This window comes from Catharus ustulatus, chromosome 2, assembly GCF_009819885.2.
Source record: "Catharus ustulatus isolate bCatUst1 chromosome 2, bCatUst1.pri.v2, whole genome shotgun sequence".
Lineage (NCBI taxonomy): Eukaryota > Metazoa > Chordata > Aves > Passeriformes > Turdidae > Catharus > Catharus ustulatus.
The window spans coordinates 117,986,482-118,001,474 of record NC_046222.1 but is presented as its reverse complement, the minus strand read 5'-3'; the positions used below and the strand labels follow the sequence as shown (position 1 = coordinate 118,001,474).

The 14,993-nt window shown below is 41.9% G+C and overlaps 1 protein-coding gene across 1 annotated transcript in view; it reads left to right on the top strand.

The window, feature by feature from the left end:
• Nucleotides 1-7,205: 7,205 nt before the first annotated feature.
• LOC116992530 (amine oxidase [flavin-containing] B-like) overlaps nt 7,206-14,993 on the top strand; it is a 53,074-nt gene continuing 45,286 nt past the window's right edge. Inside the window, exon 1 of the mRNA XM_033052265.2 lies at nt 7,206-7,314. Coding sequence (XP_032908156.1) covers nt 7,269-7,314 — 46 coding nt within the window. The 5' untranslated portion in view covers nt 7,206-7,268. The remainder of the gene's footprint in view (nt 7,315-14,993) is intronic.

Sequence of the window (14,993 nt, the reverse complement as noted above, 5' to 3'; positions counted from 1 at the left end):
TCCTAGCTGCTCAACACAGAAGTGCTAATATAAACAAAGCACTTTTGCAAGTTGGTTATCAAAATAAACAAGCTCTTCAAAAGAAGACACCTATAAAATGGAAGACAGCAAAAAAAGACAGCCCTAAAAACTTCAAGAGACTAGAAACAGAATGAATATGAAAAGCTCTGTTTATTGTCACATCCAGATTCTATGAATTTTAAACTATTGTACATCTAGCAAGAGGATACATATGCAATTTTTAAATTGTTTAGAGGAGATCTGTGTTTATGGAAATCAGTTAAAGGAAGAAGTATACAAGGAAAATTTGATGAGGAGCTGCACTTTGGAATTTATAGGATAATTAAAGATTTTGGAGGAAGTTTAGGCTTGAAAAGAATAAAAACTATATAAAATAAAAAAGAACACTTGCATGGAAAATCTAAACCAAGCCTCAGAGCATAGGATCAAGCTCTGACCTCAGAAGATTTAACACAGAAAGATTTGGATTAAAACCAGCATTTGGAAATGCTGGGATTTTGAGCATTTAGAAAACACAGAGTGCAAAGGGCAGTTACAAGATAAAAACTTGATTCTGGTCCAGCACACAGCTCATGTTGTGTTGTGTTTGTGGGTGCATAAACTCTGTGCAATGACATTAAAAAGCCTTCCCATACTATATGGCCCTTCTTGCCCACCCAGGAAGATGTTTCAGCTTTGTTCCAGGGCACTGAGGGGCACTGAGGATGAGCAGGGCAACACAGACTTTGCAAGGGAGTCCCAACCTCCCTGGAGGAGCAAAGAGCCAGGTCCTCCTGAACTCACAGCCTCCTGCTGCTTCTCAGGAGCAAAGATCCTCTGGTCTGTACAAAATAAACCCCGTGGAAAGTTGCCAGGTGTCCTAGTTTGGAGGACAGGTGTTTGCTGAGAAAGGCAGGAGCTTCTCTTTGAAATGGAGAATGTAAACCCCCTCCCTCCAAATTATTGTAATTTTGAAATCAAGGGACTTTCAGGCAAAGATATGGGAATTAGGAATAACAGTTCTTTACTAGGGAAATTTAAATAGAAATACAGTACTTCAAAGAAACAAACTCCAAACCCTGACAAAGTCAGAGTACAACCTGACACCCCATCAGGCAGGGTGTTGGCAGCAGTCCCGTTCCATGGTGGCTGCATCCTCCTGCAGTGACAGATGTGGCTCAGCTGGAGCAGTGCTCCTGTACAAGGTGCAGTTTCCCTCCGGAGCTCCAGTGGGGATGTGGAGAAATCCGGTTTTCCTCTGGAGTCCAGTGGAGAAAGGGGCTCCCTTAGTGTCCCAAAACCTCTGTTTTTATCTTGGTAAGAAATGTTGGGCTCTTCCCCCTGGCTGGAGCAACTCCCAATGGGATGCAGTAATTTTATCAGTGCCACAGTGGGACTCAATGGCCATGAGCAGAAAATGACTGGCTGGAGGAAGGATGGGTTGTGAAAAGATAAAGAACAATGCCCTGCCTGGTTTCAATGGATGGCCCATTAGCAGAATTATCTCCCATGGAGATCAGGATCACTGCCCCCACCCTCAATAGATGGTGATAGAATAGATACCTTTTATCACACTCTCTATTGTAACCCAGACACCAGGGAAGCTTTGTGTTTATTTCTCCCCTTCTCCTGGGTTAGAAGTGTTAGTTAGCACTTCTGTCACCTTCACTGGAGAACTGTTTGAGTAGCTCTTTGCTCCCCAGGCACATACCTGGGATGGGACTGAGTTCACTGGTTCTAATAATCTGAAAGTTTATTTGGGCTACATCCATTAAGTTTCCTTTGAGGGAGCCAGGAATCTCAGGAGGAAACTTGTCCTGCCTGTCCTGATTAACTACTCCAGTACAGCACAAATCAGTCTTTAGAATTACCTGTCCCTCCTATGGCCCAGAGAGGGGATCTTGAGAGCCAGTGCAGATGAGCAGCATAAGATGAAATGAATCCCACCTGTAAAAATTATAATCTCTTAACCTTCTCCCCTTTAAATTCAGATTTTTCACTAGCAGGTGTATTTCCTAATTTATTAATTATTTTCAGGGCTTTTCACTGAAGCCATTCCAATTTATACAGGGAAAGCTTGGACTGTGGAAATATGCAGGGAACAACATCCCCCCATTAGTCACAGCAACACTGCCATGCACACACATTGTAATACCTAATACATGCACAGTAACCTCCTTATCAATGCATGATAGACTGTGTCCTGTTGTGTATTACTTTAATTCTTTCCCAAGTTTACACTGTAGGAGCTTCTGGAATATCTTCCTCTAGATTTTTTTTCCTTCAGGATAACATGAGGTTTGCTACTGATGATGGACTATTTCACCACAGCTAAAAATTAGCGAGTAAGGCAGAAGAAACATGGGGGGAAAGATAAAAAGAAAGAGGAATCAGAGGAATGCAAATCTAGAAGCTTCTTTTCACTCCCATAAAGGTGAAATAAATCAGCAATGAATTAATAATGAAGTCTGGTAGTGGACAGACTGGAAGGGGGCTATCTTTCAAGTGACAGATGGAAACAGTGTGCTGTGACTTCCATAGATGCAAAGCAGCAGGACCATCATGATCAAGAGAAAATAAAATGTCACCAGCAATTATTCACAAGAAAACATTTGGCATGACTGAGAGGCATAACTTGTTTCTTCAGGAACTCTGAAGATTAGGTTATTGTGAAGGACATGGTAGATTTCTTTGTTAAAGGAATGAAAGTGTTTTATTTCGTCATGTTCTGAGGTATGGTGGTGCATTTGCACATGACAATATTTTAGAGGCAGGAGATGGAATTTCACTGCTCTCATCTGCTTTGCATCTTCAGCTTTTGCTCATCTAGTTCAAGAGAAAAAGAACTGAGCTCAGATAAGATTCTAAACAAGGGTCAGTTAAAAATTGGCCTTACACAGCAAAGACTTGGTTTTCAGTTCAGAACATGTCTTCTGGTCACACTGCTTTAAAAACACTGATTATTTTTGAGCAACAACCTTTGATTAAGTCTGTCCTTAAGTCACCCTCTGTCTGAAGCAGCAATATGGTACCTTCTAAGTTACTTTATCTTTCCTAACTCCTTTACAGCTACATAAAACCTTGCTTTCCATTCTGTCATTATCAGGATGACCTGTGGACCCATCCCCCAGGGATTCTGCATAGCAGGAACTGACATTGCCCATGAACAAACTCAAAGTGTCTTCAGAAACTGGCAAAAGTCCACATCCCAGATCCATGGCAGAACCAAGCACCTCTGCATGCAGGTGTTCATGCTAATAAGAATAGTGACCACCACCACCACAAACCTGAAAATTGATTTCTTTTGGAGGAAAATTTTGAAAAAAAAAGAGAAGCAATAGGAAATTGGATCAGCCTGAACTGTAGCTAATCATCAGGAAGAGATTAGCACAGTGCAAGGATGAGCTTGACATTGGGGAATTAATTTATGTTAGTTTGAGGGTTTTCCCCTGATTTTTCTTTGTTGAAAATATTTGCATGATTACCATTATTGTTTTTAATCCTTCCATCAGAATGGTGGTTACACCAGTCACAGATTTGTAAAAGTGGGCTCATTAGGACAAACAGATGGAAAGCAAACCAGAGACCATGAAGTAGGACAGCTGGAATGATTTGAGACACCACATCAGTTTTCTTCCATTCCTTCTTGGGGTTTCATTACACAATCAGTCTTGATGAATGGCTTTTCTGTGAGATCTAATGAGGGGACATGTGACTGTCTCCTTGTTGTGTTAGAGCCTACATCATCCCCCTCCACTGAATGGGAAGCTGCCTCTATATGCTTTTGACCAGGAAGATCCTTAAATCCACATAGACAGATGATAATAATAAAAAAACCTAAAATTATTTTGTTCTAAAAACTTATATTAAATAACTATGACATCACTAGGGACCTAATTTTGGGTGCTGCTCCTGCCTGGGTGTGACAGTCCTGGGCTGTCACCCTTCTTTGGGGGGTCTCCATGATCCTTGTCCCCATCCCCAGGCAGCTGCAGCCCTGGCTGCACCATGGTAGTCAGTCCCTTGTTCTGTTCTTGTGCTGTGGCTCTGAGTGTGCTCAGAATGTGAATGTTTACACTCAGTCATTGCCCCTACTAATAGGTTTAATCTTGTAGGTTTTACATTTAATCACCAGCCCTTCTTTGAATGCAATCTGATTGATAAAATATTTAATTTTTGCTTATTAGCTCTAGATGAATGTCAGGCTGTGCATGCTGGATTAAAACTCTTGGTTATTAACATTTACCTCTCCAGTTAACATTCACTGCTAATCAAGACAGATCTCAGTCATGGCTGATGCCACTGTAGAGAGCAGGGACAGACTAGACAACCTGCTGAGACACCTTGCAGCAGTTTTCCCCTAGTGGAAAGGCTGGCATGCAGCTGATGCTCACTGAATTGTGCAGCATTTCAAAAGCACTGACGTGCTTTCACAATTTCTGCACTGATTGCATGAGGAAAATTTGAAACTGCATAAAATATCTGTTTAGAAACGCATTTAAATCTGCCTGTCTTTTGCAACATCAATATTCTGCAAGCACAGAGGCACTGAGCATGGCCTGGTCACAGATTAGGGAGGTGTCAAGCCATGTTCACCCCTCCTTTGAGGGATTCTTCATCAGGGATGAAGTGCAAGCACCAGATTCACTGAAAGCACCAAGGCTCAGGGCATGCTCAGGGCACGTCAGGACAGTCATGGAAAAGGGTGGGAGGAGGGTGAACATGCAGGGATCACTGACAGGGACCTGGCACAGTGGGGGTTTGCATTCAGACCAGGAATTTAGAAGAATTCCTGGCTTCCATCCACCCCTGCACCTGAAGCAGGTGCTAACATAGTCTACAGGTAACAGAGGAATCCATTCTGATGCTTTGACTAACATCCACTTCCTTGCCAGCAGGAAATTTCAGAGATGTGAACCAGCTTGTACTAAAGAAGAGAATTTCTCCCTGAACATTTGAAGAGCAATGGTAACACATAAAAAACAACAAAAATACTGTTTGTGTTTTGTTTTTTTTTAATGCACTACTATTTAAGGAGTAGAAACTGAGAGGACATCTAATTTTAAAAGCTGCACAGTGATTTTACCAGCCACTGACCAGATAGGGATGAATTATGAGCCTAAATTCTACCTGTTACACTTTGTAAATGTGGAGATCTTTGGCTTTGACCAAAGATTTTTACTCCATCAACTTTCCTCAACTAAATCCTCAAAATTTAGTCCATGGCTCTCAGTACCTTTTCTACCAGACAGCATAGCTATTATGCCATTTCACTGCCAGAGTGTCAGAGAGCCCCAGAAAATTTATGAAAACAATGTATTTTATCTCAGACAAGCTCCAGTCTGAGGTGAGAAAACATGGGGGCTCTCAGCTGCTGTGTTTTCACAGAAAGTTTGCTCTGCTTTTAACATCATGCTTTCAAAGGATAATGTGCCAAAAATCCAGGCAGAACACACTTTATCTATTTAATTAGTTAGAACCACATGGGATGAGAGAAGTAATGGGACCATAAAAACCAGAAACTGAATCCTAATGTGATTAGATGTGAGGGTTCCAAACAAGAAAAAAAATCAAAAAACAAACCACAAAAAACCCCACCCAAACAAAAAAAAAAGGAAAAAACCAAAAAAGCCCAAAATCATCTTTATGCCATCAAAGAGGCTTTATCACAGTTATGTACTCCATTCTGCTGTTGAAGGCAGATACTTTTGGACTGGGACCTGTGTATGAAATAATTATTAGGGTCAGCAAATGTGTAGCTCAATATTTGAGGATCCTGAAGTGCTTGACAAGCATCACAACACTGCAAACAGAAAAGCAAAGGGGTGAATACAGTACCTGTCTAAAAAAATAAATTAAAAATACATTAATTCTTAAAGCTGCAAGAGAAAAATAGGAACCAAAAGAATCCCAGGAGCAAGTGTTACATAATGGGAACATTAGGAGGCTGTGGCACCTGGCATTAAACACATAAATATAACCATAGCTACCCTTGACAAGAGTCCATAAAATGTTCCACTTCTGCTTTTGGAATAGCCTTCCCCAATCTTCAGTGTTTCATATGGGATTTGAAATGTCTCTGCAAGCATTATTTCTGATAATTTGATAATTGTGTGTCTTGCAGGATAAAGAGGTTTTGGAGTTTGATTTAATCAGGCAGATTCTTTTAATCAGAGTAAGAATATGTGTTTCTATTTTTATCCTATTTCCTGTACCTTTAACCTTCTTCCCTCCCATTTTGCCTAAAAATGCAGGACTGTAGCTATTGCAGTGAATATTTGTGAATTCCATCACAGATGCCTCTCTGAACCCCATAAACTCTCACTTGAGGTATCATGGAAGAGGGACAGGGAACCCCCTTCAGACTCTCATGGCCCAGGAAATGGAGAATGACAGAGAATGAACAAGTGTCTTTGGCTCAGAGGATGCCTTGGAGCTGGGAACCTTCTGCCTTGAGCCTGCTGAGTGTGGGAGGTCAGCTGTGACTGACATGACTGCTGGATGGGATCTGTACAGATACACCACACCAAACATATTTCCATGCTTTGACCATTCCCAAAGCCTGTTCTCCTGGTGCCATGACCACAGCAAAGCAGAAACCTGAGCAATGGAAGGCTCTGCTGGGTGTGTAGGGCTCCAGCCTAAAGCATCCCGGTGGATCTGATGGCACTGGATGAGCCAGGCTCTGCCCTGTGGGTGGCTCTGCTGGGGTCTCACACACTGCTCTGTCTGGAGGCCAATCTCAAGGAGTAGTGACACATGTCACTGTCACACAGCACACACTGCAGTAGGTACCAGGTGCCAACCCTTTTTTGGGAAAAAACGGAAAAAGGAAAGGAAAACACCAGTGGCTCTGCTTCCAGAGTCCTTACCCTGGCAGCCACAGGCATCCTCTGGCAGCCCCAGGGTGGCTGCAGGGGGTGCAGGAATGGATGCCCCAGAACCGAGGGTGGCTGCAGGAGGTGCAGGAGTGGATGCCAGCACACCAAGCACAGAGCCCCCAATTGCCGCAGCAGGGGCCGATTCCCTGCCCGGACCGGGGAGGCAGGGCAGCCCGAGGGCAGGCTGTCCGCGCCGTGGGTCAGCCCCCGGCCCAGCCCAGCCCAGCCCAGCCCAGCCCAGCCCAGCCCGGCCCGGCCCAGCCCGGCCCAGCCCAGCCCAGCCCAGCCCGGGCCGGTCCGCAGCGGGGCGGTGCCAGCGGCGGGGCGGGACCGGCACAGCCCGGCCGGAGCCGAGCGCAGCCGAGCGCAGCCGGAGCGGGCAGAGCCATGGCCGAGAGATGCGATGTGGTGGTGATCGGGGGCGGCATCTCAGGTGGGTGCGGGATCGGGAGGGGCAGCGCGGCCGGGGATGCGCGACCCCCGCCCGGCTGAGCGCAGCCCCTGGAGCATCGAACGGTGCAGGCAGCGTTTTATTGTTATAAACTGTGAATCGTTTCAATTGTACTGTTATTCTAGTTATTTTAATCTTATTTTTATTTTATAATTTCTCATTGGTTTTATTATAATTAATTTTAATTATTAATTTCTATTATTTTATTATCTTTTTAAATAATTTATTATTATTTATTTTGTTATTGTTTATTTTGTTTATTATTATTTATTTATTTTGTTTATTATTATTATTTATTTTCATTATTTTTTATTATTTATTTCCATTATTATTTATTTCCATTATTATTTATTTTTACTGTAACTTATTTTCATAATAATTTATTTTTATTGTAATCCATATCCATTTTTGTTAATATTTTTCATTTTCCTATTTTTGTTAATATTTTTGTTAATATTTTTGTTAATATTTTTCATTTTCCTATTTTTTTAAAAATTCGATTTTATTTTATAGATCTACTTTTTTTTTTTTTCTTTTTTTTTTCTGATTCTTCCACTGCCCGGTCCTGGCATCCCCTGAACTTGTGCAATTCTTCCAGTACCTCTGGATCTTTTGGCCAAGCGAATCACTCAGCATTCTCTGCACCCAGTCCAGGGGTGTTAGGCAGATGTCACATGTCACATGTGATTAATTTGAATCCTTGGCTGCCTTTTGTTCAGCGCAGGTAGAGGCATAAAGGAGAAATGCCTGAAATCAGCTGGATGGATGGGAAGTTTCTAGCTCCTCTTTCAGCTCAGGTATGGGTTTGAGAGCATGGGCAGCCTGGCAGAATGGACAGGCAGCACTGGGAGCCCGGAGCCTCCTTGCACTGAAGTGACAATCAGCTGGTTTTAATCCAGGCTGGCCTAAAGGACCTCTGTGCCTGCCCACAGAGAATCTCTCTCCTGTGCATTTTATTCCAAGATACATGTGCCAAATAAATTGTGTATCAGCAGTAGATTTTTTTCCCCTGTGCCTTTGGCAGATCAGTTGCTTTTCGACCCCTTAGCATTGGGAGGTGTGGAGTGATAGCTGCTGTCCCATGTGGTGATCTCAGAGCAGGAGTGTGCACACATCCACAGATCCAAGCATCTCCTGCCAAACCACCAACAATTACTTGAGATCTGTTACAAAATGTGATGTTTTCCATCCATTTTTCACATGGCTTTTAACTTCCACTATTTACTTATATATAATTCTAGGTATCTGTTTAACCTGTTTATGTTAAGGTGTGTAGCATGCAATTTGAATGATATACAAAATGCAGAGACAAAATCGCTGGCATTATTTCACAAGGATGATTCTCTGATAACAAACTGCTGAATAATGTTTGAGTGTTTCAAGTATGTTTGTACAAACAGCAAAAATTAACCATTGCCTTTCTATAAAGCACAGTGGATTCTGAACACAGTGTTATTATGGCTAATTTTAACTTACAGCGTGTGTCACAGTGAAATTCAATTAAAGTAATTAGCCCGTGGTAAATGTCTGTTCATGCCTTGTAAACAAAAACATTTCCAGTGGCATGGTTTTGTGCAGCAGTAGTGCTGCATTGCCTGTGTTGAATGAGTCGGAGTGAGAGTCAGTGTAACAGCTTTTAAACTACCCCTGTTATTCATGGTTGCCATGGGAATATTTCCATGGCAGGCCTGCACAGCCCACGGAGGTTTTCCTGGAGGAGCACCAGAGCAGAGAAGCAGTGCTCAGTGTGGTAAATCGTGTGCTTTGCTCTTCACCACCTGTAGACAGCAGCAAGGACAGAGGGAGAGTTTTCTATTTACTTCTCTCTACGCTAAATACTCACCAAAATGCTCCTCGGTCACGCTGTAGCAACTTTTCTCCTGTCTTCTCACAAAGCTTGGAAAAATATACAGGCACAAAAATTACCTGTATATATAATATATATAATTGTCTGTAACTCATTGAGCTCGCAGCCAGGTGATGACACCAGGGCTTTAGATCTCCTTACACTGATTTAAAACCCCTGCTAACATGCACAGCTGCTGCAGAGATCTCTCCTGTCCACCAGAGTATGATTTTTAAAATGAGGCACTCCTTGCAGCCTGGGTTTGTTCTGCTCCACAGCTGGTGTGTGTTCCTTCAGAAAGTCTCTTTTTGAGCTACCTGAGGCTCTCCTGGCCGAGGCTCTGTGTTTGCTGCCTGTAAAAGCAGCAGAAGGCTCTTGTCACACCGAGGTGTGCTAGAGCCCTGAGCAAGGCAGGTAATTGCAGAGCAAACAAAGCCTGGCTGTGCCAGCAGGTGATGCAAACAAGTGTCACAGAGCTGCCACTTGGCTATCTCCTTTCTGTTTATTTCTGTAAATAAAGCAAGCTGTCCATTTGCAGGCTCAGAACCTCCTTGGCAGCAGCTGTGCCTGACTTTTTATCCAGATGCATTTGGTAGGATCTAAAATTTAAAGAGTGAAAACCTGATAATGAAATAACAGTGCAGAGGCCTTCACAACCCTGGTAGTCTCTGTTCTTTTATCTGAAGATTCCACTTTGTTTGCTGAATCATTTTTAGTGTTCTTTATTGCAGGTTTGATAAAAGGGAACAATAAATTAAGGAACTGGCCAATTTAAATTTTATATAATGAGAATCTACTCAAAATTAGTCTTCATTTCTTTCAAGTCAAAGTAATGGTCTATGGTTTTCTTGAGGATGTCAGGTAATATCAACAGTATTGATGATAATGAAGACCTTTGAGGAACAGGAGGATTTACTAAAGGTCAATTCTGTTTTATGGATAAAACTTCAGCAAAAGTATTGGAAATTTTTTGCAAATGGTGCATATTAAAAACAAATATTTTAAAGGAAAATTTCCTAGAGTCAAAAAGCATATATGAAAATGCTTAGCCACACACTGCATGCAGAATGCCTGGTACTAAAGAATATTTAGATCAGAAGCATAACAGACCCTCTTAGAACTGCAATGTGCATCATGACAGGTCCTTCTCTTTGCTTGGAGCTTTCTCTTTGATGGGCTCCTCTAGCATGAGGGTAAAAACAACTACGAGAAAGCTATAAAGTTACAGCATCAAACTTGTTTATCTTCTTAATTGAGACACCAATGACTTCAAATCTTGAAATCCATTCAGAGTTTTTGTTTAAAGACTTTCTCCTTTTGTTTTCAAAAATCTCTTCATGTACCTGCTTTTGCCTTGGGAACTGCTTTCCTTCTTTTGTTTTCAAGTAAATTAACAGGTTTTGTGCTAATCTTATGGAGGTCCTACTTAAGAAAATACTTCTCTTAAATCTCTACTGCACAGATTTTACAATCAAAGTGAGGTTAATTATTTTTTTTTCCTAAAAGGTGAAGTATTTTCTCAATTATAGTGTTATTTGAAGTGTGCTTGGTGTTTTGCTGTTTACAAGCAACCTGTCATGTTCCTGTAAGTTTAGAACCAAAACATTCTGTGAGATAAAGTAATCCTATTGTTATGCTGGGTTTTAAAAATATTTCCATAGCTATTCTTGCATTATTGAGATGCCACTGTGCTCTCTACTCTTCTTAAGCCTCACTTTTAATTTGTGAGACAATTTAATGTCTGAATAATTACAGTAGCTCTCAGTGCATCTGTGAACCACCATCAAGTTACTTTAAAAATAAAAATGAAACCAAAACATCCCAAAAGTGACCAGGTGTTTTGGGGACTACTATCTGATGATATTCTATCTGTCTAAAAATAGACTGATGCAGAGGGTGAAACAGTTTTTTAAAACAAATCTGGGACACATTGTAGGAAAACTTTAGATACAATACATAATATTCAGTAGATACTTGTTTCTTTTTACCCTCCAGTAGTAAATTACAATGTCTCAATACTCCTCCTCTGAAAAGATGGTTTATCAAACAAGACAATGTTTTTGGAGAACTTTGCTAGTCTGGGAGTCCTGTGCTAGATGTCCATTTGGAGAAAAAAAGCCAAAAACACAAAACCAAATGAGGGCATGGATGAAATAGCTGTTAATGATGAACCAGAGTGGATCAGTCAGTGGGAACACTCTGACCTTCTCCAGGGAATGTCACCCCCTTTGGGATGCACTCTGGCAGAGGGAATCCAGGACATTTTCCTGTCAGCTGGCATGATGAAGCTCTTGGTTCAGATTTTCACTCACCTGTCTGTATCTGACAGCAGGAAGTGATTCCTTTTGTACTCAACCACTCTCATGGCTAAAACAGTATGAGCCAATTACATGGAACCTGCATTTGACTTCTGGACATTTCACATAAAAAAAATTTGGCAGAGCACAGTAAACAGAACATAAAGCAGCTGCATAATGTTGTGAAATTGTTTGGTAGCCTAGGCAGCAGGGACAGCTCTTGTAATTCACTGTCTGATACCTTCTAATTGGTCTGAGAGTTGATTTGATAAGAAGCTTTCCAGTCTACCTGCAGGAGCCATCTCATCTCACAAGGCTCAGGGTGCTGCATCATTAAGGAAAGGTTTTTCATTAGCTTATTTAACCGTTTTGAAAGGGTGTTGTTAGGGAAAGTTTGTTCAATCTGTTCAGCAAAATGTGAAAACTACTATGGTAGGGGAAAAATGGTAAGTTAGGAAGGCAAAATTTTGGGAAAGGAATTGCTGTTATGTCTTTTATGGGAAACGTGTTAAGCTGTTATGGGAAATAACTGGTAGGGAACTGAAGTTTACAAACTGGGAAGTCCACAGGATTTTATTATCTGTGCTGCTGAATTGCTTTTTTTCTTTTTTTTTGTTTTTGACAAGCAAGATTCAAAACAGGAGATGCTGAGAGCTCTTTGTAAGCAAGTTCTGTGCATTGTTTGCTTGGACAACCACCTGCAGGGGTGCCTTTATTTGGTGAGATTTGTGAGTTTGGTCGAGCACTAGACCAGAACCTAATGACACTGGAGGTGGGCATTGGTGTTTGTCTGCATCAGGGAGTTGGTTCACATCAAATATGATGTTCTGCACTATTTTTTCACATAGACACTGCCAGCTTGTTGTCTTGGGAAACTTAGTTTTCTTGATCAAAGATAGTGGCATGGAAAGAGTATTTCAATTTTTTGCTCTTCTTCCTCCCATGAAGACACAGTTAAAAATTGTTTGCTTGGTCATCTTGACCACAGATGCATCCTCTGTGTCCTTCCTCTGTATTTTCTCCTTGCCTACTTCTCTTTCATCTTCTTGTAGCATCAAGAGGTTGCCAAAAGATCACATTCTGTGTACTTAGGAGTAATGACTTGCTCATTTTACCATCAAGTTCAGGAGTTATTTCAGAGAAATGCAATTCACTGTGCTTCCCCTGCTGTAATGAGTGATCAGTCTCAGTCCCCAGCAAGTAACACAGTGTCAGACACCACAGTGACACAGGGCTGGGTTAAACGCTGGTGCCTGTGGTCCCAGGGGCTGTGATGAGCAGCCCACTGCTCTGGCTCCATCCTGCAGTGTTCAGGCTGTCTCAGATGATCTCTGCAGTGTGTTGACAAGGATACTGTTGACTACTGGAGATGCTCTTATCAACTGGTGTGTGTATGTAGTCTTATCCAAAGCTGGAGGGATGTGCCAAAAAGCTGTGCATTCATGTTTGCACTGCCTAAGTAGGCAGCCTGAGCAATGTGGGCTTACACAACCCTGATAGTCTCCGAGGTAAACTTCCAGTGCTGCTTGCATTATTATAAACCAGCAGAGAGTTTGCTCTATATTTACATATCTTACACAGCAGCTAATGACAATGAATTAGGCCTTACGCTTAATTTAATAATATCAGAGGGCTTTTCTTCTTCAGAAGTTATTATTCTGTATGTAAACAATCTGGGGTATTTTGGCAGAGTTTCCTTCTCCATAGCACAACTGACAATTGTAATTAAATAGTTATGTTATTTCATGATAAAAAACCATGTTGTCTCGCTGCTCCTTCCCAAAAGAGGAGTTGTTTGCCTTTGTGTTCTGTCTCTATTCTGTAGCAGTTATTTTCACAGAGTGCACTGATACAGCAGTGAAGTTTATCATGGTTATAAAAGTTTACTGAGCAAGGCCCTAGATTATTGGAGACCTTTCTTTGGATTTAATTTTCTGAGAATGTGTCTTGATGTGCTTACAAAGCACTCAGGGATGATTCTAAAATTACAGTAATTTCACTATTATAAGCCGCACCATTTTGACTAAAATTTTGGTCTAAACCCGGAAGCGCAGCTTACAATCAGGTGCGGCTTATATATGGACAAAGAATGAAAAGTTGCTGTTTCAGTTTGGAGGACAGGTGTCTGCTGAGAAAGGCAGGAGCTTCTCTTTGAAATGGAGAATGTAAACCCCCTCCCTCCAAATTATTATAATTTTGAAATCAAGGGGCTCTCAGGCAAAGATATGCGAATTAGGAATAACAGTTCTTTACTAGGGAAATTAAAATAGAAATACAGTACTACAAAGAAACAAACCCCAAACCCTGACACAGTCAGAGTACAACCTGACACCCGTCAGGCAGGGTGCTGGCAGCAGTCCCATTCCATGGTGGCTGCATCCTCCTGCAGTGACAGATGTGGCTCAGCTGGAGCAGTGCTCCTTTACAAGGTGCAGTTTCCCTCCGGAGCTCCAGTGGTGATGTGGAGAAATCCGGTTTTCCCCTGGAGTCCAGTGGAGAAAGGGGCTCCCTTAGTGTCCCAAAACCTCTGTTTTTATCTTGGTAAGAAATGTTGGGCTCTTCCCCCTGGCTGGAGCAACTCCCAATGGGATGCAGTAATTTTATCAGTGCCACAGTGGGACTCAATGGCCATGAGCAGAAAATGACTGGCTGGAGGAAGGATGGGTTGTGAAAAGATAAAGAACAATGCCCTGCCTGGTTTCAATGGATGACCCATTAGCAGAATATCTGCCATTGAGATAAGGATCACTGCCCTCACCCTCAACAGATGGTGATAGAACAGACACCTTTTATCACACTCTATATTGTAACCCAAGACAGTTGCTGACACCCAGACGTGCGGCTTATAATCAGGTGCGGTTTATAATCGTGAAATTACTGTAGTCATCATTCCTGAGAAATTGTAGTCATAGAACAGTTTGAGTTGGAAGGGACCTCTAAAGGTCATCTATTCCAACTGCCTGCAGTGGGCAGGGACATCTTCAACTAGATCAGGTTGTTCAGAGCCCCATCCAACCTGGCCTTGAATGTTTCCACCACCTCTCCTGTCCAACCTGTTCAGCGTTTCACCATCCTCACTGTAAGAAATTACTTTCTTTACAGCTAATCTGAATCTACCCTCTTTTAGTCTAAAATCATTATCCCTTATTGTGACAGGCCCTACTAAGAATTTCATCCTCCTCTGTCTGATAAGCCTCTTTAGGCACTGGGGGCTGTTATAGGGTTTTCCCAGAGCCCTCTCTTCTCCAGGCTGAACAACCCAAGTTCCCCCAGCCTTTCCTCATAGGAAGCGTGTTCCATCCCTTGGATCTTCTTTGTGGGCCTCCTCTGGACCTGCTGCAATAGGTCCTTGTCTTTTTTGTGTCGAGGACTCCAGGGCTTCAGTCAGGCTTCTGGAAATTACATTCATCTCAATAAAGTTTCAGTCATTTAATTTTTATACAGCCATTTTTGAACTTAACATGATTTTCCTTCTGGGCTGAAAACCTATTTCATCTGTGTAAATTTATGTCAGATAT